Raw genomic sequence first — 22,597 nt, forward strand, 5'->3', positions numbered from 1 at the left:
CCTACTGCAGGGACACATCGGTGCACAACGGCACGGCTGAGCCACACGCGTGGGTGAAAGGCTGGAAGACAGAGGGCAAGTGTGGGCTTCAACTAGCGTCTGCCTGTTCTCTGTATTCATTTACAACTGCAGGAGAATGACCAGGCTAGAACAGACCATAAGTCCGTCCAGCTCAGCATCCCCTCTGTTTGGTACTTACAAACCCACCGTTCCCATCCTCATTGCTGATTGCTGGGTGCCGGGGGGGAACAGCACAGCAGCACCCAGCCCAGTGTCTCCCTGTTTACTCCAGAGATCTCATAGGCACAAGGGTTTATAAACATTTTACCACAGTGTGCAAGGAAGGGCAGACATAATCTAAAAATACAGGCTTCCCCCGGGACCTGCCGTGACTGCATGACTCAAAGCCCAGGCTGACAGCTGAGGGGCTCCAGGCTTCACCCACCATCTCCTCTGCACCCCACCACAGGGATCAGCACGCACAAGACTGTCTGGCCACTGTAAACTTTACCGCTCGGCAGCTCTGGCTAGCCCGGAGCTTTGGAGAATCCATACTGGGAGAAGCAGGCAGCTGCCTGGAGGCCAGCACAGAAGGTCCCAGTAAAAGCCAGAGCCTGGGGGAGGTGAGACCCCAGTTGAGATGTGTGGTACCTCTACACGGTAGCCTGGCACATGAGGCTTGCTCATGCCACACAGCTCAGTGAGCAGCAGAGAGCTGCATTAGCTTGTGACAGTAATGTTGGAACTGAAACAATATAGTTTAAAGAGACTCCTTTGAAATACAAGTTACTGCACTAAGTCCGAACAGTACAAGCTAAAAGTCAATGCAGTAATCAGCCTGTTTGGCCTCATTTAAGAAGCTACAACTGACCTCTGAGTTCACAGACTCAGCCAAGTACTTAAAATCTGTACGGCTCCCAAAAACATAGAGTAGCCACGGTTTGGGCCAGTTCCATGAAGAGCTGTGCTGGCACAGTGCGGGGAAGAAGGATGAGGGAGCTCGAGCTGCTCCTCTTTGCTTGTTTTCAGAATAAAGAGAGATTCAGTCTTTGGAGATGCTAATTTATCCCTTTTCACAGTCAGTGAGTTTGCTTATGGCAATGAAAGGAAAACAAACAGTCAAACATCTTCAAGGTCTAGTGCATAAATGTACCAACGCAGCTGCAGTCTGCATCGCAGGGCTGCACGCCACAGAGGAGGACAGCGGCAGGGCCGGGTTACGGTCTGTGTTGCAGACAGGCTGGGCTCACAGAGGTAGCCTGAACCCTCTCCAACACCTTTTTGCATTTTGAGTGTACCGATAAAATAATCACGAAGGTGGGAAGATTGCTGACCCTGGGCATTGCTGGGTCAGGAGCATCATATCGCCGGACCACAGCAATACCCACAATGGCTGTTCAGAGCTCCTGCTGCAACCTCCTCCTTCCCCGAACCCATGAGCACTGATAGCAACAGAGCAGGTGGGAGGCTTGGCTGTGCATGCACATTTTTAGCAATAAAACCACATGCGCTTTCCAAGCTAGGCTGGAGAGTCAGCAGCAGCTCAAGTCTCTGCTCGCATCTCCCAGTGAACGTGGGCTCGGGCAGCAGCGGAGCGATGGCCAAGGCAGACCAGGAGTGGGGACCCGAAGAGGTGAGGGTGGCTGTACAGCAAAAGCTGAGGTTGGGCACCTGCCTAGCAGAAGGGAATGCTTTGAGGGTAGCAGGAGAACTGATAAAGATTTAAGGACAGGCTTAAGAGCAAATGTTTAAGGTGGCATATTGGGAAATTCAGTAGGGGCAGGCGTAGGCTGTGGTTTGTTCACAGCAAAGGGTCTGTCTCAAATCTTCATCTTTTCTGCAAAAAGTTACTGCCAGTGCGCACGGTGTGAACTGCAGTGTCTCAAGGGGAGCGTGGCACTGTGACAGCAACAGAGCAGGACTGCCTGGCAAGGCCATGAAACTGCAGTGCAGCTACTGGCAGAACTGCCCTGCCACACAGGAGGAAGAGGAGGAAGAGCGAGCCACATGCATCTGCTCCATTAGCACATCAAAAATATCAGGTGTGATTAGAAGTGCTAAGGATGTGCTTGTGTCCCTGAAGAGTCAGCGCCACTGCGGGATCACAGGATTTGGCAGGACAAGAAGAGAAGTGACAGCTGAAACTGGTTACAAAGATGTTACTGGCATTTGGGGACAAGCTCGGGTAATGCAAGTCACTGGCATCCTCTGTTTTGCTACCATCATAACATTTTTCATACAGTGGCCATTCCATTTCTTCTCATGTGGCATTAATAGTTCCCCAGTTTAAAGTTCAAATAAAGCCTTGCCTTCTGCTACTGATGTGCCTCCTCGTAAAATCTAAGGGGAGAAAATAGGAATCAACACCTACTCCTCTTTCTTAAACAGGTTATTCCATCTTGGACGTTGTTAAGGAGGATGCTATCCCTCCATTAGATTCAATGATCAGAAACTGGAATAAAACTGGGACATGAACCAGACTATAACTGTAGAATAATGAATAATTCTGCTCCTCCAAACCCATGAAACACAAAGAGAGAGTTTTTTAGCATATGAAAGACTCCAGGAAAATGTATGCAGCCAGGCTGTTAACATTTGCAATGTTGCCAGCTCAAAGCTGATTCCCAGGACTTGACTGAACAAGCTGACATCAGAAGAAGAGTGAGGAAGCAAGACTGGCATACAGCAGGAGATCTAAAACTGCCTTGGAAGAGACCCAGAGCAAAGTAACTGGTTTTCAGGATCTGGGAGTGCAAAACTAAACTCAGACACCGCAAAGGCACCACAGAAAGCAGACATAGATGCCGATCTTTTCTGGTTTACTTGTGGAGGAGAGATCATATCCTCACCATACTGTTTCATGCTTTCCCACCAGTACAGCTCCACTGGCCGTGAATGGAAGACCAAAGGCATAGAAACCTGACTGTAATAACCTCAGCTACCACCATTTTTCTGGTTTCCCCTACATCCTCTTTCTTCTGGTTCCCTAATGCTCACTTTGTCTCGGTCATCTTCCCAGCCATAGGGCACGCAGGGTATTTTATCCGCAGCTGGCTGGTAGGATGATCTATGTAATCCCCAGCATTTTCAGGACTGTTTTCCACCATATCATCTCATTCTCCAGTGAGCTAATCCACATAGCTTGTATCCCTTTTGGATAAGTTTCTCCCTAGACCTTTATCAAGAAACTAGACTCGAGGGAATCCACTTGTGTAGAGACAGACAGGCAGAGAGATGCATATGTGAGATGTAAGATTCACATCCAGTACTAAGGAAAATCCCCCTATAACAGCCCTGCCTGCCTTGATAGCCCCTGTGGGCTCTCCCCACTGCAGTCATGTCCATTTATGAGACCTTTCATCCCCGCTCAGGATGTCGTCTTTGTTTCCAGCCCTTTAAATCTGGTCAAGCCAAGCTGTTGAGCCCTGGAGAAAGCCTTTTCAGAGCTGCTTGTTCGCAGCGTTGCTGGTTAGTCCTCTGTGCTTGTTGTGTCTTACTCCTGAGACCAATTTAATACCTTAAAATGACGCTTGTAGCAAAAACATCTGTCTCAAAGGTCCTCAGCCTCTGCCAGAATCCAGCTGCACCGGGTGGTTCAAACTCTGCAGCAGGGATAAAAATCCAAATTTATCACAATTTAAGGACTGGAGGATAGAAGTTTTAAAGAAACTGAAGATACGATGTCACACTACACACTGTGTGGAAAAGAAAGTCTCCCTGACAGAGATTACTCAAGGGCAGTAATAAGAATGAGCAAATCAGGACAAAGGGTTTTAATAAGGACTGAACAGAAGGGCAGGTAAACAGGCACTATAGCCTTGCAAAGGTGAAGAGATGGTAGGAACTTGTGGGATTTCACAAGGAAATTTATGCACTGAGGTTAATTCAGGTTTATCCAGAAAACAGGTTTAAATCCAGAAAATCTAATATCCAAACTTTTATTTGTAGCAATTAAAACTTTGATAACAAAGTCCCTACTAAGGAAAGATCCACAAGAGAATTTTTTAAACCGCAATGCTAATGAATGACACTGTTCTTAACTACAGTTTGCATTAAAAGTGATAAATTGGGCCAGAAAAGTACAAAGTGTGCTAAAGAACAGCACAAGAGGGAAAACAAGAGGCTGTGTTCAGCAAAGAACTTGGGATATTAATATTCACACATGGCTGGTTTCTGTACTCACTGACAGAGGATGGAACTGCAATTTAGGCTGGGGCAGGGTCTCCCGAGCCTCCCTGCACCTCCACCCTTAGGGCTGCTGTGTTTCTCCAACCGCTGAAATCTTTTCTTTTTGCTGATTAATAGCATGCAACGTTCCTTGCTAGATTAGGACACTCTCAGTGCCTAAAATCTCTCAGCAGAAATGCTCCTTGCCTTCAAGGAACTGGGTTACAAAGCACTTGCACACATGCTCTGTGATACTAGGTGGACTAAAAATCCATGATTTCAAGTAAATAAAACCACTCATGGGACAAAGTTTAGGAACATAAATGGACAAGTTGTTTGTGCAGGTTGTCTGTCTCCTAATCAATTGCCCTTTTGGGACCCAATTTTGTTAAAGTCTGACCTTTCATGTTTTATCTGAAATAATCAGACAAAAGCAAATGTCACTTGAAATTCTACCAAACAGGTTAAAGCCCAAGGCAGGCAGTACGATGATGTCAGTAACTTTCAAAAACAGTTGATAAAGAAAAATAAAGGACCTCTGTCTCAAACCACCTGCAGTTACTAGATTTGAACAGGCAGAACAGCAAGTTCAGAACTGGGAATTTGGCTGCACTGATTTAAATGGGAAAGGAAGCAGAATTACCTGCGAAATCAGATGTTCCACATCGAACTGCTTACCTTCCCCAGTTTGTGAGCGTTTCATGGGAACAATTCTAGGTTCTGCTGTGCCGGGTACCTCTTTTACTTCCTTGCCTTTCCTGCCCACTGCTTTGCATCTGCCAGTTATCACAGCTATTGGGTTTTATATCCAGTGCTAAATGCAGAACCATTCTAAATGCAACTTAATGCAGGTTTGGTAGGTTTATTTTCAGAATGCCTTCATTTTTCAGAGAATAGGGAAATCACAGATCACAAGCTGTTTGGCCTGTATAAACGGAAACATCTGCAACTCCACAACACGTATGCAGGGTGTCTATCCCAATGAATGCATCTCTTCCAAACATCGTGCTCCCAATGTGCTGTATACTTCAGCTCGTCTGACCTCTCTTTTTTCTTCTAGCTGGTGTTTTGTCTGCAGCAACACTTCATCTAAGGTAGAAAGATTTCTATTGTGTATGTCAAGGCAACTCTGGAATGCTCCAAAGTGAACAGAAATGTTACTTCTATTAGAGTGGTATTTCTATGCATTTTTCTGTTTTCCAAAGGGAATGTATGTCATACTGAAAATATTAATTCTTGGGAATTTCTAGAGAATGAACATACAGTAAGCCAAGGACTACTTTAAATACCTACAGGATGCACTAATCATATTTTTATGTGACTTTTGTTGGGGATGTATCCCATACAAGTCTGATACATTCAAATGTTCTTTTAGCAAAATTTCTTAATTCTATAGGATTTTTCCATAATGACAAGAAGAAACAATATTTGGATTCCTTGTCTAAACAACCTAATTTTCTTAAGGTAGACCTCTTTCTCTTTGGTATTTATGTCACAATCTACTTTTTAAATGTGGATGTATTTGCTGTTAAGTTTCCAAATGTTGGCTATAGCCGTATGAATACACAGCTACCAGTCTGGCTGTAGCTGCAGAAATTGTGCATCCAAACTAAGTACACAGGAATATGCATGATGCTCTATTTTTTGCCTCCTAACATCTTTGAAAAATCTGTACTGATACTTTTTGCTTCATTCTGCTTTTGCAAAAAATGAAATGTTTTGTTGCTCCAGGTTTAAATCACAATTCAGAAACAACTGTTTCTGAAGCAGGGGCAGTCTACAAGCAGTGTAACCACGCACAGCCTAAAGTAGCAATTGCAAAGGAGGAGGTACATTTTTATCAATATCTATGTGGTTTGTTGTGGATACATATTAGACTATGGCTCATGCAAGGAAAGAGGTGTAATGTGACAATTACCTCCATGTCATATAGATAAAAGTCAGACTCAGAGCTATTCAATATTCTACCTGATGAAATGTAAAGTAGCTACTCAGACTGCAGGAGGGAGAGATGGAGAAGGGCAGTAGGTTAATCGCCAGCTCCTCTCGGTACACGGCTGTGCTCTATCTGATCTAAGGCTTTGCTTGACAGTTACCAAGCCCCAGAGGACGAAGCTAAATGGAAGAGTTTGTCACATCACTGGAAGGTTATCACGCTGTCTGCGGTGCTTGTGTACATAACACCCCTGCAAGGAAGCCATCAGCGTTTTGCCAAAAGCAGAAACAGTCAAAATGGTGCTAGACTTTGTTATCTTATCAACCAACAGAAAATGCAGTTTTGCTCCAGTGGATTTGCATCTTTGCGGACGAGGTGCTGTTTTTCTCTGTGCTGGGGGCCCAGAATAACATGTGACAAAAATAAATGACAAGCAGCCAAATGGGCAAAAATTATCTGTTATTTCTGAGAATTTCAATACATTATTTCTTTTTTCTTACAAGTCTGTCAGCCTGCACCTCTGACTGTATTTTTGTCTTGCTGTGGGACATGCAATGTGAGTTTGAACACTGCAGTTGTCCAGTGCTGAAAAACAGAGAGATGACTCATCTGAACACAGGCTGGTTTGGTGGCTTTAGTGTTTGATTGACTTGTCCATATAGAAATGATGGGACATTAAAAAAACACAACGCATTTGGTGTTCAGGTTACTGCTTCTCTTGGAGTGCGTGGAGCTTCCACCCAGAGATTTCCAGGGCAAAGCAAAGTCTTCAGCTGCCTCCGCACCAGTGGTCAGGGGATGAAATCTGTGTGTGGAAAGGAGATGAAGCCACTGAGCAAACGAATAAATCAGTGTCAAGTACTGAGAAGGAATGGCATAGAATTAATTCTTTTCCCTTGTAAATCTTTTGTTCGGTGCCAGTGATTTTCTTCATTGCCCAGGACTTTGTACAATTGAGCCTCCATGAAATGCATGTGTAGGAACTGAGATATTGTTCCTCTTTATCTACCATGGAAACATTGCTGGGGACATTAAGAACCGAAGATACCCCCACGATCACTCCACCAGCTTGACTACTGCTGCAGTTTTGTCTTAAACTATGAAGGATGGCTGAGGGGCAGTCAATTGAACTGGCTTTTATCCATATGAATTGCACGTGAATCATCCTGATTGCTTTGTAAAGGAGGCTTTTGCAGGACTGACAGTGCCTGAAGGATGAACAAAGGTCTCTGCCTAGCTTAAGAGAAGTAATCAGAGACACCAGCTGTAAAATCATAACTTTGGTACTGAGATAGTCAGGACTTACCTCTTCTACCTGCCCCGTAACATCCAGAGATATCACAACCCCCTGGATATCCAGACTGCCCAGGCTGCCCTCTGACACCAGGAAAACCTTGAGGACCAGCATTCCCAGGGTGACCCTTTGGACCTGGTTTCCCCAGCACAACTTCTCCTGGTGGGCCTGAAGAAGGAGAAGCACTGTAAGCTGTAGCACATCTACTTCAGCTGCTTCAGTGTAATACCTCTTCTATATTTTCTCCATCCTACACGGTGGTTAATTTCCTCATTTTGGAGGAAAAATAGGACCTGCCAGTTGGAAACCTCTTCCGAATCCCAGTAACTAGAGGGGTTATTCTTGACTTTAAGGGTGCCCAGCTTGGCTAAAAATAGAGCATGGTTATGACAATCCAAAGTCTACCTATGTGTCAATGCAGAAAATCACCTTAACCCCAGGATCCATCCCAGAGTCATTGGTTTTTGTGTCTTTACATCTCAACCATAAGAATTTAAATACAGAAGAATATGTTTGACCACACTCTCTTGATAATGCCTTGTTTGTTACATCAGTAGCAAACCTCCCACTGATTCCAGGTAACAGGGATCAGGATGGAGGAGTATGCCAAATCCTAACAGATTCCTCAACAATGTTGAGGAATGTTTCACGAGCTGAATTTTCAGAGTTTCTATCCCCTGAGCATCTGGTCTTGCATGCAAAAAGGCAGGAAAACTAGAACTCCCTGGATGTTTCTCAGGTCCTTAAAATACATCATTACCTGGGAATGGGTACCAGAGGGAAGCAGCTGCCTGGAGCAGTCTCTCTTACATCTTAGCAGACTGGAACCATCCAGGATGCTGCCAACAGTGCTGTGGTGGGAAGGTCAGTCTGCCCCACCACAGTGGTCCTAAGGCTGAATGATGCTTTGAATCTGGCAGCTGGTGAGCTCTGGATGGCCCCAGTGGGTCAGTACAAAGAGGTTGTATTCACTCTACCTGTTCTGCCTCTGGGTCCTTGGATCCCTTCCTCACTGGCTCCAGACATCCCTTTTTCTCCTTTGGGCCCTGGGGCACCTGATCACAGAGAAGAGATAAGTGTCACTTCACTGCATTTTGCATTTCACCCTGAATTAATGCTCCTGCAGTCTCCCCACCAGGCTCTTAGATGTTGAAGTGGAGTCACAGCCCTTGGCAACAGAGGGAAATATCCATTTCCTTTAATTCTGTCTGGGCACCTACTCTCTTTTCCACAGTAGCCATTTGCCCATGACCAACAGGGCTCCAACTGGCATTGATCTGCAGCCTGATATGTGTGAAAATGGAGATTTTTCACAGGGAAATGCATAGCACTGGTGTTAGTGCACTGACCCGAGCGTGAGGTCCACTCTCATGCATGGATCAGACAAATCACAAAGCTGAACTGTTTCTTCAAGCAGGTGCTAAGTCAGGATTGCTGTTTTTGCATGAAATTGCTCACAAAACCAGTACATCTCAGAGAAACAGGTGCATTTTGACAAAATACCATTGTTCATATTTTTAAGATGAAAATATTTTCAAGATGAAAATATTTTCATCAGCCATGTCCTTAAGATTGTTTTTCAGTGAGATCTGTCTTCTCCCATCTCCTCGCTTGACAGACTGGAAACATCTGCAGGTTGTTACTTCCCTTTTCTCTTAAGTGACATTTTGATAAGCTCTGCAGATACCAGCTCAGACTGAATAGTGCCAGAGTAAGTTGTTAAGCAGAAGGTCTCTAGTTACTTAGAGCTGTTAGGACACTGCTGTAACCAACATTTTTCTTTTTATTTTGACAGACAATTGTTTGAACCACTGATAAACATTGTCTGCAAATCCAAGCAAAACATATTCCCACCATTCACTCATTCATGTGCAGTAACTGATGCCATTTTCTGAGATTACATTGATCTATTTCTTTAGTCATGTGTGAGGCTTTTGTGGTTGGAACTACCGATCCAGAAACCTACTTCCACTTTTGGTATTACTTCAGTTGCCTCATGCCTTCCTCCAGTGTTTTCCAAGACTTGTCATTTCTGCCCAGAGGTGACCTGTTCCACCACCACGTATTCATCCAAATGGCTGTTTCTTTTGCCTTCCTGTAGGGATAGCCTCCTGCCCTCTAAAATTAAACTCTCCATCCCCAAAACCTACACATGGTAGCAAAACTGGCCTTCCTCTCAAAGCAAAGCTTGCAAGAAGAGTGGGCTGCATCTGTCTTCTCCCTACTCTTTTGAGCTAACTTCGGTTTCTCTTCCTGGAAGAGAGAAGTCCAAAAGGAAAATAGCAATGAGATGAGATGAGATAATATCATGGATTATCTTTACAGTACTCCTTGAGGCACTAAAATGTTTAGTTAAAGTATCAAAGATATAGTAAAAAATGCTTACGAATGCTTCTGTCCATACCTCTTTCTCCAGGATACCCATCTTTGCCTGGCTGTCCGCGGATGCCATTTTCTCCTCTTTCTCCGTTGCTCCCAGGGGGACCTGGAGGACCTGGTGGTCCTGGTTCTCCTGGTTTTAACCTTTCTTCCCAAACAGGAACTGGCTTCCTTGCATGTTCATGAATGAATGAGTCAAATTTCAACACATGAGCTGAGAAGGCAAGACAGAAAATGAATGTTTCCTTGGCTGGGAGATTCAGAAAAGAGACAAAATCAAAGGATGTTGTCTAAAAAGGTACTTAAGACGATCAGCTAGTGCTAAAAAGCTGTCAGTCCAAACTGAGAAAGCCCAAAGCTGAAGAGGAAGATGGGCAGCTGAGTCATGACTTTGCTGCCTGACCTTGGGCAAACTGGTGCTTCTCTTCATACATCACAGCACAGGAGCGTTACAAAAAATAACTCATCTCAAGAGGAATCAGCACAAATCACCAAAAGAATAATTTCTTTCAAACTAATTTCAAGCTTTTCCATTTAAGAAATAAAGGAGTGTTTGCAAAGTGCCAAAGGGGTTTCCAGAGAAATATTTCACAGGTCTCTGTGCTAATGCCACCCAATAAAACCAACGTAGCGCTGAGAACCTGCGATGGGACGTTTGCTATGCGTAGTGCTCAGCACAGCACAGGATGGAGGAGCAACCTGGGTCACTACAGCTTCATGCTGTCTCCCCTCTGGTTTTGTTCACCACTGCTGGAGAGGCGTGAATACACTCAGGAGCTACGCTGGTTATACTCACTTTGAATCATCCGCTCACAAGCCTGGCTAACGAGCTGGTAAATTGTGGCCAAGGACTGTGGTTCCCCCTAAAGTGAAACATTTTTTTTAATTAAAAAAAAAAAAAAGGAAGTATTAATATCTTTTAAAAAGGATCAATATCATAATGCATGATAGCTTTCTGCCCATACATTTCATCAGCTTGAATTTCAGAGTTATTAATTACTGTGAAATGCAGCTTTATTTATTTATCACAAAGCTCTGAAACCATAAAATTGAAATTGGGAAACATCAATAATTGCTTTTCTCCTGCACATCAAAAAGCCCAGACCAAAACTCAATAATTACCGAAGCTACCAAAAAAGGGAGAGTAAATTTCACTCTCAAATTTTATCAATAAAGATGCTAAGTCTATAACTCAATGTTCTCTGATATGTAAAACATTTAATATGATCAGATAGATATTGCAACGTCTTATCTTTGTCTAAATCTTTTATGAATATTGATTCTTACCGTTACTGTATTCTGAATAAATCATACACGAGGGGTCCTTTAGAAAGTTTTAGTAAAGTAGGGAAAAGTGATAAAAATGCAAAAAGCTGCTTAAAAATAAACACTGACTCTATCTGTAAAAATTCATAACTAACACACTATGTACTTCCAAAAACATTTATAAAATATACATCTCTAGCTGGATTGCTGTGCAGATTACTCAGAATTAAAAAAAAGCTTAGCACAACACCAAAGGGAGGGGAAAAAGGAAAGTTCCCCTGCAAAAAAAAATTCTAGAAAAGGAAAAGCTGGTGGGAATGGAAGGAGAATGTTGTTAAAAGTTATGATACTGAGGCATTAACTTGAGACAAAAGCACCTCACCCCTGTCTGAAGCCTAATTCACGTAAGTCAGTCTTGGTAATGACACTCAGACTCCTAGAAAGACACAGGGTTTCTTTTTAACCAAAAGTCAGGATGAGAAAAACTTCCTCTCACAATAAAATAACCTTCAAAGGCAGTGTGGATCTCCTGACCTCAAAGGCTCTGTGCTGGGGCACGCCAGAGGATTATTACAAATTAGTCCGCTCTTATGCAATACATTAAAAAGGAACAACTTAGTGCAGCCAAGTGGGTTTGGTTTTTCCTTCTCAGCAAAGAATGGATTTTGGCATTTCTTCTTCATTACTACAATTGATACTAAGGAGCTCCTGACTGCTGCAGGATTATTTATATCCCACCAGCATAACCAGTGCAGGTGAATGGAAAGGCAGCAAGCTATAGGTACAAGAAGTTATTCAGCACTAGAAAGGTTTATATTTGTAAGCATAGCTTGCAAAGCAGGTTACCACCTCCACTCTTCTGAGTGTAGGACACAATGACAGTGGTGCCTAGCACCACAAATACTCACTTTCTCTCCTCTTTCTCCTTTCGGACCCGGCAGCCCCTATGAGGAAAGAAAAGAAAAAATAGAAGGCTATGGAAAGGAAGAGCAGAAGAAAACAAAAAAAATCAATGGGGATGTGGGTTACATTAGTGGGACATGGAGCACGAACTCTGTTTCTCATACTCTCATCATTTCCTTGACCTCATGACAGTGACCAGAAGAGCTTCAAGCTCATAGGAATATTTTGGTTTCTTTTTTAGGAAAAAGAATAATAAAGCAGCAGCTGGAGCAGTGGCAATAAAGCACCATCAACAGGAATGCTGAAATTCCTTAGATACAATCTTAGAACAGATTTCCCAACATAGCGGGTGGATTTTAACACCTGAGAAGAAGAAATAGCTGTGACATCTAGACCTGCAGTTGCCCCTACAAGCCCAATGCTGGCTACTCCAGCTCAGGACTGACTCCTCTTGCTTTATTCTGGAATCTTATACCAGAAATGTATTTGGATGTTGGATTTTGTGCAGTTTATGAATCTAAAGAAAGCAAAGGGAGCTGGGATTTGTTAAATGCTTTATCAACAGTTAAGTAGCCTGGGCTTTGCATATCCAGACATCCCCTTAAGAAGGACGAGTGTGAATTAAAACTATTCTTTAGACTCTGAGGGAGAGCTTCTGTGGGAACAGCTTGTTTCCACTCAATTATTTCATGCCTTGGCCTTCTTTGAGACTCAAAAGCAGAAACTTACTGTTGGCCCAACGTCACCTGGAGGTCCCTTCTCTCCACTGCTGCCTCGGGAGCCTGTCACTCCTTGGAAACCCTGCAGACACAGATAAAACTCCAGTTACTTCCTAACTTTCTTCTTTTTCTGTTCGAGGCTGATAACTCCCTACAGCTCCAGGAGCACCAGCAGTTTGAGTTTAGAGGACTCTAGCAAGGGCATTGTAGCCTTAAGGTTTATGTCAGGACCCTGTCCAGCCATGAGTCCAATGTTAAGAGTATATCGTGTATGAGTCATGTTCACATCATTTCCTATTACTGTCTCAACTACTGTCAAGCCAGCAAAGCTGAATTTTGCCAACAAACTGCAATGTGTTTTTTACCCTACAGGCTTTAGATCCTTCATTATATATTCAGATTTAGAGATAGCCTAGAGGATAACCCTTTTCTTCAGCCTCCTAATACCATGCTATTGTTTTCTTTTGCCTCTAAGACCCGTGTTTGCCTCTAATACTTTCCAACAGTAAGAGCAGCTCAGAGAGTGGTAAGTGCCTTCTTTGGTCATCTCCTCTTTGTGAAGTTTCTGTGCTCTTTGAAGCCATAAAGGGAAGAAAAAAAATAAGCCCAAACCAACCAGTAGAAATACTTCCTTTTATAATTTTCCAGCTATTATATTTAAGCTCAATAGAGATTAACAACTCTTCTGGTCAGTGAAAATGAAAGAAATCTTCAAGGCAGCACCAGAACAGCTTTCAGAGCCTGCTCTGAAGGCTACAGTGCTTTCCTCGTATTTAGAAAGCTGCGGCTCAACCCTGTTGGCTGCACATCTTCCCAGGATGAGCAAGTCAAAGTTATGAGCTGAATTCAACCTTAGCTCCCATAAATACCTAACTTTAGCACAACTACTGTGGGGTCTAATGCAACACAGCAGTGAGCAATCTCCATCGTACACTATTCAGGACTGCCAAAGTCCTTATAATTCAGCAGTGAGAATCAGTAACTATCAGGTCCACCACCCATCATCTAAAACCAAATTTGTTTCAGTTTCCCATGTAAAGTGAAGTGTACCTGTTTCACAGAACTTGGAAGAGCTGTGGTGCCTTCAAATTAGCAGATGGATTTAAATCAACAGATCTTAAGGTTCTGCTATCCTGGGCACAACAGAGTGCAAATTCACCTATCTACATACAGCCCTGGCAGCAGATATTGGAAATGGTGTGGGGGGAAAATTTTCACAGCTACCTGCATCCTCCAGCTCCTGCTGATTTCAGTCTAGCAAGCCCATATAGCTCAAACTCAACCAACAGTTGAAAAACAGTAGCACCAGGAAAGCAAAAATAGCAAACCAAGCATCTCCTTGCTGGGCCAAAGTTTCCCCAGAACTTGCCAGAAGCAGCCAAGGTTTTTCTTCTTACATTGAGGGTGGCAGGGAAAGTGGACATCTGTACAATGTGCCAAGCATTCCCCGTGATACCCTGAGAAGGGATTTTGCCGTGACACCTCTGGGTGAGGAAGAGATTTCGATATGTATCGTTCATAGTGAGTACTCACCCTTGGTCCAGGAGGTCCTGGAGGCCCAGCTGTGCCTTCTAGTCCCCTCACCCCCTGCAAACCCAAATCCAGTCATTTATTAACAAGAAGATTCAAAGAGACCTAGTAAGCAGTGAGGTGGTTTTTCCATGTGCTGCTTTTAACAGGAGCTTGCTAGGAATGGGTAAAAAATGCATCTGCCAAGCAGGCAAGAAGGGTGGCACCTGGTCAAACTCAGCCAAATCTGAGATGACCCCCTTTTTTTTTCCCCCCAGTCCCTCTGGCTTTGCAAAAAGACCATTCGGTTAGGCACTGAGTGCATTAGGAGAGCTGGATGTTTCAGGTCTCTGCTGGTATACTCACAGCAGAATTTTAGGCACCCATGCATGAAAACTCAGAGGTGGGGTATTTTACCTTTGCACCTTGAAGACCATCCCTGCCTGGAGCTCCCTGCACACCAGGAATGCCCTGTAAATCAAAGTTGCTGAGTAAAGTTGGCATCTGATTATCATTGCCCTAATTCATCTTGTAACAGGGGACATAAGATGGAAGAAGAAACAGAATTATTCATTAATCAGAGCAATCACTGTTAACCCACCTCTAATTCCATTATATCTAGCTTCCAGATAGGTCTATCTTTCTTGCACCAACTGACTCAGTTTCCCTTGGGAAAGCGATGATGTTCCATAATAAAGGACAGTTTCCAAGCAGACAACAGTAACAACTCTATGGCTTTTCCATCTTGCTTAAAGTCGTTACTGGGAAAAATGGGCAAATCTTTGAGACAATTAGAAAGAATGTTGTCTACCATTACCTGCATGCCAGGACTTCCAGTGTCTCCTTTCTCTCCTTTAATTCCTGGTGGTCCCTTGAATTAAAACAGAAGCAGATAGTTAGGCACGCTGCAGCATCCTTTAAGGCAAACAGCAGCCTGCTGCTCCACATCCACGTCCCAGGTCACTCCTGCTCTCTGCGGTGCTGCAGGGTACTTTACAGCCCCGGCATGTACATGGGGATTCTGCTATCCCAGACATGCACGCAGCAGCCTCCACCTCTATTCCTTGCCAAGTAATGATGATCATTGCAAAGAAAAATGCCTGAATACTCCACTGGGCTGTTTTCATTAAAGGCACATTAGGGAGAGTCTGGACAGAAGCAGTCTTTTGCCGGAATGACTAAGTCCAGGGCCTCGCCAGCATGAAAAAAAGGATCATCATCTTTCTAGTGCAGCTGTCCAGCTCTTAGTAAGGATGATGTAAATAAATAGATCACATTTTGGGGGCTTTATTGAGACACCCATTTCTGAGACTTGTTCTAGCTGAAAAGAGCAAGTGACAAAAAAAGGTAGTGGAAGAGATCACATACCACAGGACCCTGAACTGTGATTCCTTGGGAACCTGGAGAGCCTTGTTGGCCACTAGGACCCTCTGGCCCTACTTGTCCAGGTGGGCCTGGTTCACCCTAAAGTCAACAACATGAAATCAAACATAAGGAAAGAAAGCAATTAGTGCCTGCTCTTTACATGGGCTGCACTGCACAACCTGGGTCAGCATGAACCATCTATGGTATTCAAGATGAAGTCAGGACAGTGAGGAGATCTCTAGTAACCTCATCTGACTTTGCCTTTTAGGTCCAAGGTTTTGGTGCATGTTTCACGGGAGAAGACAGCAAAGCTGCAGATGGTGCTTTGCAAAGCACGATTCACCTTCCCAAGCAGTGGGTCATCCCTATTATTCAAGGTGGCCAGAGAGCAAAGGGAAATGTTCCTTAACCCATGGCTGAGATCTGCATCCATTCTTATTCCTTCCCCAAAATCTTTCCCCTGTAACCATGCTGCTTTCCCAGATGTTATCCCAAAGAATGGGATCAATGAGCTGGTCTGGCTCTGCCCTGTGTTGATCAGTGGAGCAGTGAACACTTGCACCAGGGCTTGCCCCAGTCCCCAGGATTTGGGGATTCAGACCCAGCCGTTCCTTTTGCTCACCTCAGGGCTGCACCTGAAGGTTTTGTGTGGTTCTTGCTCTGCTTCGGTCCTCATGCTGCTCTGCCCCAGAGCATTACCACTCTGTCTGGTTTGGAGGCTTGGCAGCCAGAACAAGCAGAGCACAAAGACTGCCCATTTTCCAGCAAGGCTGCTTTCAGAGAACATTGCTGACCACATTCATTGCATTAATTCAGCGCAACCAGGCTCATCATCTCAAATTCCAAATCCGAACTGAGCATTTAATTAATAATAAGTGATCCCATGCCCCTCGCGTCAGTCCTTAAGGCTCTGTTTGGGCTCTGCTTGGTGCAGTGAGACAGCCCCCAGCCTAAGGAGCCCAGTTCAGACCAGGAATGAACACATCCAGCTGCACTAAGAGAGGAGTCTGCACTCCAGCATCATTCCTCTGACGCAGCCTGAAGCAAGCAAAGCCAGAGGTGGTGCTGAGTATCAGGACTCACCTTGGGTCCTGGCTCGCCCTGCTCCCCTTGAGGTCCTCTCCTCCCAGGGCTGCCCTGCCAGTAGGACACAAAGGTGCTGTTATGAATATCATGATCTTTATTGCAGTGTAACCAAGAGCCCAGGGAACAGAAGTTGGCGCACTTTGCTGTGCACGTTGAAAGATGTTTCCTGCCCCAGAGAGCTTGCAACCAATGGAGACAAGAAGAAAATGAATCAAGTCATCCAGCAAATGTGGAAAAGGGGAGAAGAGGGGAACAGCACAGCCCCTCCGTGACAGGCAGTGGGTACACTGCGCTCACCCCCGGCAGGGAGAGATGAAGTTTCAACCTGTTCAACCTCTTCCCTCCAACTCCCCCAGCAAATCCATGCTGAGACAACATCACGTATGAACGTGGAAACACACTCGAGAAGAAAAAGAAGAGGTGCTCACATTTACAACCCTTTGGGACTATGTTGGGTTTTGTAATATCATCCTGAGAGAAGAGACACATGCTGAGATTGGGGACAGCAACCAGCTCTGGGGAGACCTGGCTTAACTCTGCATCACTGCTGGATGGAGAGAAGAAACCAATCTTCTGGCATGAACCAATATCGTGTGAACTTTTGACATCTTAATCTAAAAGTTTCTTCTCCTGAATCTAAAAAAACAATGGATTTGAATTAAGAAGCACAGGCAGGGAGCTTTGGGAAAGGTGCTTTCAGAAGTGCCCAGAAGCTCATTTCAGAAGTCAGCTGGACCTGGTCAAAAACACTCATTAAGAACAGTGATAAATACAAGGTGGGACATAGTCTTGCTAACTGGAGTTTTAAAAATAGCAATGAGTGCTCTTGTAACTGCAGGAAATTACCAAGGGTTTAGTGGTGTGAGGATAAGGTTATGTGTCAAAACTGTATTTTCTTCTAATGCTTAAAAGAGTCCTGCTCTTTAAAGAGTTGTACTGCGGAGATGTTTAAACCACAGGGCAATGCAAGCTGGTAATTATGCACTTAGGATATTGAAGCAAACTGTGATAGTGGAGTGTACTATGTAATTAAATTTCCACTGGAGTGAACACGTAATTACTCTGCAATGAGGCACTGTTCCTTGCAAAGCATGGAACTGAATTCACAGTTAAACCACAGTAATGCAAGAGGTGATCTGAAACCTTTTCACTTGAGAAAGGAGGCCAATTTTTTTTAACAGTTATTGTCCACAAGAAAAGCACCTGGAGTGGCTGAAATGGGGTGCTGTGGACAGGTTGTCAGGTTTTGGCTGCCTTGTGCAAATAAAATGGTTTTCCCCAAACTTCCAAAAAGCAAACTTTTTTGATAACTGCTTTCTGGTGTTTAACTGGAATATTTTCTCCTGCCATTTAAGCCCATGGTGACTCTCCTGCGTTTGTAATGGATAGGGAAAAATACTACATTTGCCCTTTATCTCTGAGCATGTTGCATACTTAATGACTGTTATCTCTCCCCCCCCCGCCCCGTTTCCTCCAGTGTTTTCTTGCAGGACACATTTACTGTAAAGAGAGAGAGCTTTGGGGACAGGCAGGATTGCAAAGTCTCCCCTTTCTCTTTACGCTGCCCACCCACACAGACACTTATAAGGCTCCTGCTTAACATAGAAACCAGATAGGAAGGTTTTTGTGGTGGTTTTTTTCATTTACAAAGAGTTTCAGAGCCTCCAATCCATGAAATCTCTGCAGGCACTGAGGGTGACCCGTCCTCCTCTCCTAAGAGGATTAACATGGCACCAGGAGCTGCTCAGCCTGTTCCCAGCTGCAGCTGTTGCGTTGCCAACTCGCCATCTCCCCATTTCATCAGTATCTGAAATCTGAAGAGCACCTCAGCCTTGCCCTGGCACGAGGAGGACATCAAAGCTCCCTAAGATAGGACGAGGGGAAACGGCCTCAAGTTGCACCAGGGGATGTTTAGATTCGATATTACAAATAATTTCTTCACCAAAAGGGTTGTCAAGCATTGGAACAGGCTGCTCAGGGAAGCGGTTGAGTCACCATCCCTGGAGTTATTTAAAATACGTGTAGACGTTGCGCTTAAGGACATGGCTTAGTGGCGGACTTGGTAGCATTAGGTTAACGGTTGGACTCAATGATCTTACAGGTCTTTTCCAACCTAAATAATTCTATGATTCTAAAACCCTGTGAAGCCCCAGGAGCGTTATCCTCATGCCTGGCATGCCCAAACAACATGAAGCAACACCAGCGTGTGCAATATACTGCTTGGAAGGGTGAACTTACAGGGGGCCCTGGAGGTCCTGGCAAGCCCGGGCGGCCAGAAGTACAAGAGCAGGCAGGAGCTAAGGTAGGGCAGGTCTCCTCATCCCTCTGAAACAAAAGCAAGCCAAAGTGGCATGAGCAGCAGCGTAGCAAGAGCGGGATGGATCACAGTTAATGTCTTCAGTGTTTCAAAATTCAGTCTTTCAGTTGGAGAGAAGCAGAAATTTTCTCTACTCCACTGAGAGATTTCTGTGAGCAGTTGAGTGGTTTATTTTTCTGTCAAATAACAAGGTTAGACAAAAAATATGAACCAGCCGTGCCCGAAATTTGTATAACACATACTGGAAGATAATTTTCTCCTTACTAATTATTCATACACCCCACAAAGCACCTTTCTGTGTTGAGAAGAAAATTTGAAGGGAAGAGCAGGGGGGTGTTGTGACTCAGGGCTGAGGTGGCAGCAAAGCCGTAGGACTGTCAGGACTGCTGTCACAGATGAGGCCATGACAGGAGGGATATACACTGCACTGGGATTTGGAGTTTTCTTTCCTTTTGAAGCAAGCACAGTTTTGTTCACTTCACCAAGAACCACACAGAAGTTATTCCCAAGAGAAGAGGAAAAAACCCCATCGTTTCCCTCCTGAGTCTATGAAAATCATTTGCAGTGTCAGTTCAGTGCCATGGACTTGTTCCATCATACCCAGCTTCATGTCAGTTAGCAGAGTGGTCCTTCTTGTCTTACCAGCGCAGGGAGATCACAGCATCTGTCTTCCTCTGCCCCTATGCTGCTGCACATGATCTCCAAAGACTGCAGCTGGAACTGTGGAAAAAAGAGAGTTTGACAAGAAAGTAGCATTGGCATACATAGTCCATCACTAAATCTCATGACATTCAAGTGCTAAAAATAATCTTCAGTGATGATTTGACACGACTTTTCCATGTGGTCCCAACTATAATTGTGTCCCAAAAAGCCACAACATGAAAAGTACCGCTGGGCATTGAGTGTTTTACAAGCCCTCAGGTCTCTGTGTCTTGCTAAGCAAGTCAACAAGCAGCTTCACACCAGCAAAAGTCTCCCATTTACTCACAAACCTGCAATAGCTGCCAGGTTCTCAAGTAATTGGGCTTCAGCCCCACCAAAATGTGAAAGCAAACTTTGCTTTGCTCCCCTTAGTGGCATGGAGATAAGAGTGGCAGCAGCATTTCCCAGGACAGATGTGATCCCCTGCCAATAAACCCCAACCTGTCTCTCTCACCACATCCCTCACAACTGCCACATCTTCCCGTTCTGATTAACAAAGGAGCACACACTGCACAAAGCCAAACCAAAATAATGAGGCAGAGATTTTTTTTCTTTCCTTGACACCATTTCTCATCTTTTTTTTCCTTCCACTCCATGCATTTAACAACAAGCAAGCTGTACAGCCCGGGGAGTGTGACATGCAGCACAGATATAGATAAGCCCTGTAGATCAAGCGGCATTTAAAGATATCTTAAATTAAATAAGGTTCCACAATAACCAGTAATGAGACACTCTGTCTTCTCAAGGGCAGCAGAGCCGTGGAAGACGTGAAACTTTGCTGAGCTTGAAAGGCAATGGGAGTAGGGATGGCATGAATCTGTTCATTACTTAGCTAGAGCTGTCTAGCTAAGCTGCTAGCAGGGAGAATTTGGGAGGGACAAGGAGAGCACAGATTCCTGCTTGTCAGCCACAGGCTTGTAGTCAAATTGCCACTGAATTTATTTAGGAAATAAGTAAATACTGCTTGAATACCACTGTCCCCTGGTTTGTTATACAGCTGACCCCATATCTTACAGGCAATCCCAGTGTCAATTTTTTTCCTGGTATATCCCAGACATCTGCTTCTCTCTTTGCAGTTGGGGAGGCATATGAGACAAACTGGTTTTACTGTGCTGCTTTGAGGCAAGAGAAGTTGTAAATCAACTGATGTGCTGTTTTCCCCTGGACTTCTAGATCTAAAAGCAGAGCCAAGGAGTAAAAGCTTCACATGGGTCATGAATGATTTTCTACAGTCCCACTAGCACATAGCGAGTGATAAACTTGCCCCTTATTCTGCATATATTTAACACTCCTGTTTTGTGGAGTAAGCACGGCAACAGACTGCCAGGCAATGGCATACATGGGTGTTTTTGCCCTTAGGACCAGGCACTGGGCTGTCACAGGGAATGACACTGAGTCCACACTTTCCCTCATTCTTTCCTCTTATAGGGAGCGGGCTCTCTGCAGTGCTGTGCAATGCCGTAAGGATATACCAGCAGGCTGGCGCTGAGTGTTTGGGTTGGGTTTTTTTCAAGTAGCAGCTGACAAAGAGCTTATATACTGATGATTGTTTTCCTATCATTTGCATGCAGATAGGCAAGCCCAAACACACTGGAGACTGAGGCACATCCAGCCCTGTTGCCTTCAGTCACCGGCATTTCCCGATATCACTTGGCGGGGGCTGACGTGCACAATCTTCCCTTGCAGAAGCAATTCGCAAACCCTCCTGTCTGCTTCAGCATTTTAGTGCAGGATCTGTGCTTCCCCAGTCCCCAGATGATGCAGCCAGCCGAAGGCACCTCCGGGACACGTTCATGCTGCTGCCTCTGATCACAGACCTCAAACAGAGGTAGGAGGTGACGGGGAGAAACACCGCGCTAGGAAAGCTCATTAAAATCGCAGAGATCAGCGGGATCAGGACACGGTTGTGTGTCACAGCAGCGTTTGGAGGCATTCGGAGCGAGAATGATGCAGGATGGCACTCCTCTCCATCTGCCCACCCTAGCCAGCTCCAAATTGAAGCCCCGCCGCCCTCCGACAGCACGCACCGCTGGGGACTCACCGATGCAGACCCGCTCCTGGGTCCTCTGGTCCTTGTCACTTTTCCCAGCATGATGAAGCCGGCAGTGGAGATGCTGCCGACGGTGTTGATAGGTTTCTCCGCTATTTTCTTACAGTCCAGATAGAGTTTGATCTTGAAGTGGCTCACGGCCACGTGCACCTGGGCAGCAGGTGGAAAGAGGCGGGTTGAAGCTCCGCGACGAGATGAGGGAGTCTTTTTTAAAGACAGTAATGCCTTCTGCCCAATTCCCAGACCGCTGCTGCTACTGGTGGTGTGTTTTTAATGAGCAAATGGATCAAGGGTGCTCAGGAATAAGTTTCAGTATGTGCTGTGTCTGCTGTGCAACACTGCACTTTTCCCTGATGGTCCCCTCACCCCTCCTTGGGAGAAGCCTTTCTGGAGCTGTAGTATTAAATAATTCAGTTTTCAGAACTAGCTGAATAATGAAACTGCCTACAGATACTGATAGAAAGTGCTTGTTGCTCATTTGAGTGGAATACCTTTGCTCTGAGGACATAGATGGCCAAAAAAGACCCCTGGTATGAGTGATAAGATGGCTTTTGCACAAGGCTGGATTTTTTTTTTCCCTCCTTCCAGCACTAAATGGTCACCAAAATCCCAAATTCTAAAAAAATGATTGATTTTTCAATTTTTCCTGATTATTAAGACCTAACCCCCCCCTCAGTTTTGGAGTTCCTGAGGAGAAAGGGAAGCAATCAATATATGGAAACCATATTTTGAACACAGGATGAACCTCAATTCTTTACAATTATAAACTTCAAAATATCAAATAGATTTGCCAGTTCCCCAGCAACTCGGATGCAAAGCCTTTGTATAATCACTCCTCACTTTGAACAATACACATTGATGGCATAATACTCCCAGACTGGAGTGAGATCGTGAGCCACATTTC

At 44.6% G+C, this 22,597-nt stretch overlaps 1 protein-coding gene across 1 annotated transcript in view; it reads right to left on the reverse strand.

The window, feature by feature from the left end:
* Positions 1 to 6,545: 6,545 nt before the first annotated feature.
* Positions 6,546 to 22,597, reverse strand: part of COL20A1 (collagen type XX alpha 1 chain) — a 52,371-nt gene continuing 36,319 nt past the window's right edge. The window contains exons 26-40 of the mRNA XM_052785515.1: positions 21,685 to 21,843; positions 19,584 to 19,661; positions 18,863 to 18,949; positions 16,622 to 16,675; positions 15,542 to 15,637; positions 14,991 to 15,044; positions 14,591 to 14,644; positions 14,198 to 14,251; positions 12,675 to 12,746; positions 11,951 to 11,986; positions 10,573 to 10,639; positions 9,802 to 9,990; positions 8,375 to 8,452; positions 7,410 to 7,565; positions 6,546 to 6,908 (exon numbers count right to left, since the gene is read on the reverse strand). Coding sequence (XP_052641475.1) covers positions 6,895 to 6,908; positions 7,410 to 7,565; positions 8,375 to 8,452; positions 9,802 to 9,990; positions 10,573 to 10,639; positions 11,951 to 11,986; positions 12,675 to 12,746; positions 14,198 to 14,251; positions 14,591 to 14,644; positions 14,991 to 15,044; positions 15,542 to 15,637; positions 16,622 to 16,675; positions 18,863 to 18,949; positions 19,584 to 19,661; positions 21,685 to 21,843 — 1,248 coding nt within the window. The 3' untranslated portion in view covers positions 6,546 to 6,894. The remainder of the gene's footprint in view (positions 6,909 to 7,409; positions 7,566 to 8,374; positions 8,453 to 9,801; positions 9,991 to 10,572; positions 10,640 to 11,950; positions 11,987 to 12,674; positions 12,747 to 14,197; positions 14,252 to 14,590; positions 14,645 to 14,990; positions 15,045 to 15,541; positions 15,638 to 16,621; positions 16,676 to 18,862; positions 18,950 to 19,583; positions 19,662 to 21,684; positions 21,844 to 22,597) is intronic.

This window comes from Harpia harpyja, chromosome 1 (assembly GCF_026419915.1).
Source record: "Harpia harpyja isolate bHarHar1 chromosome 1, bHarHar1 primary haplotype, whole genome shotgun sequence".
Lineage (NCBI taxonomy): Eukaryota > Metazoa > Chordata > Aves > Accipitriformes > Accipitridae > Harpia > Harpia harpyja.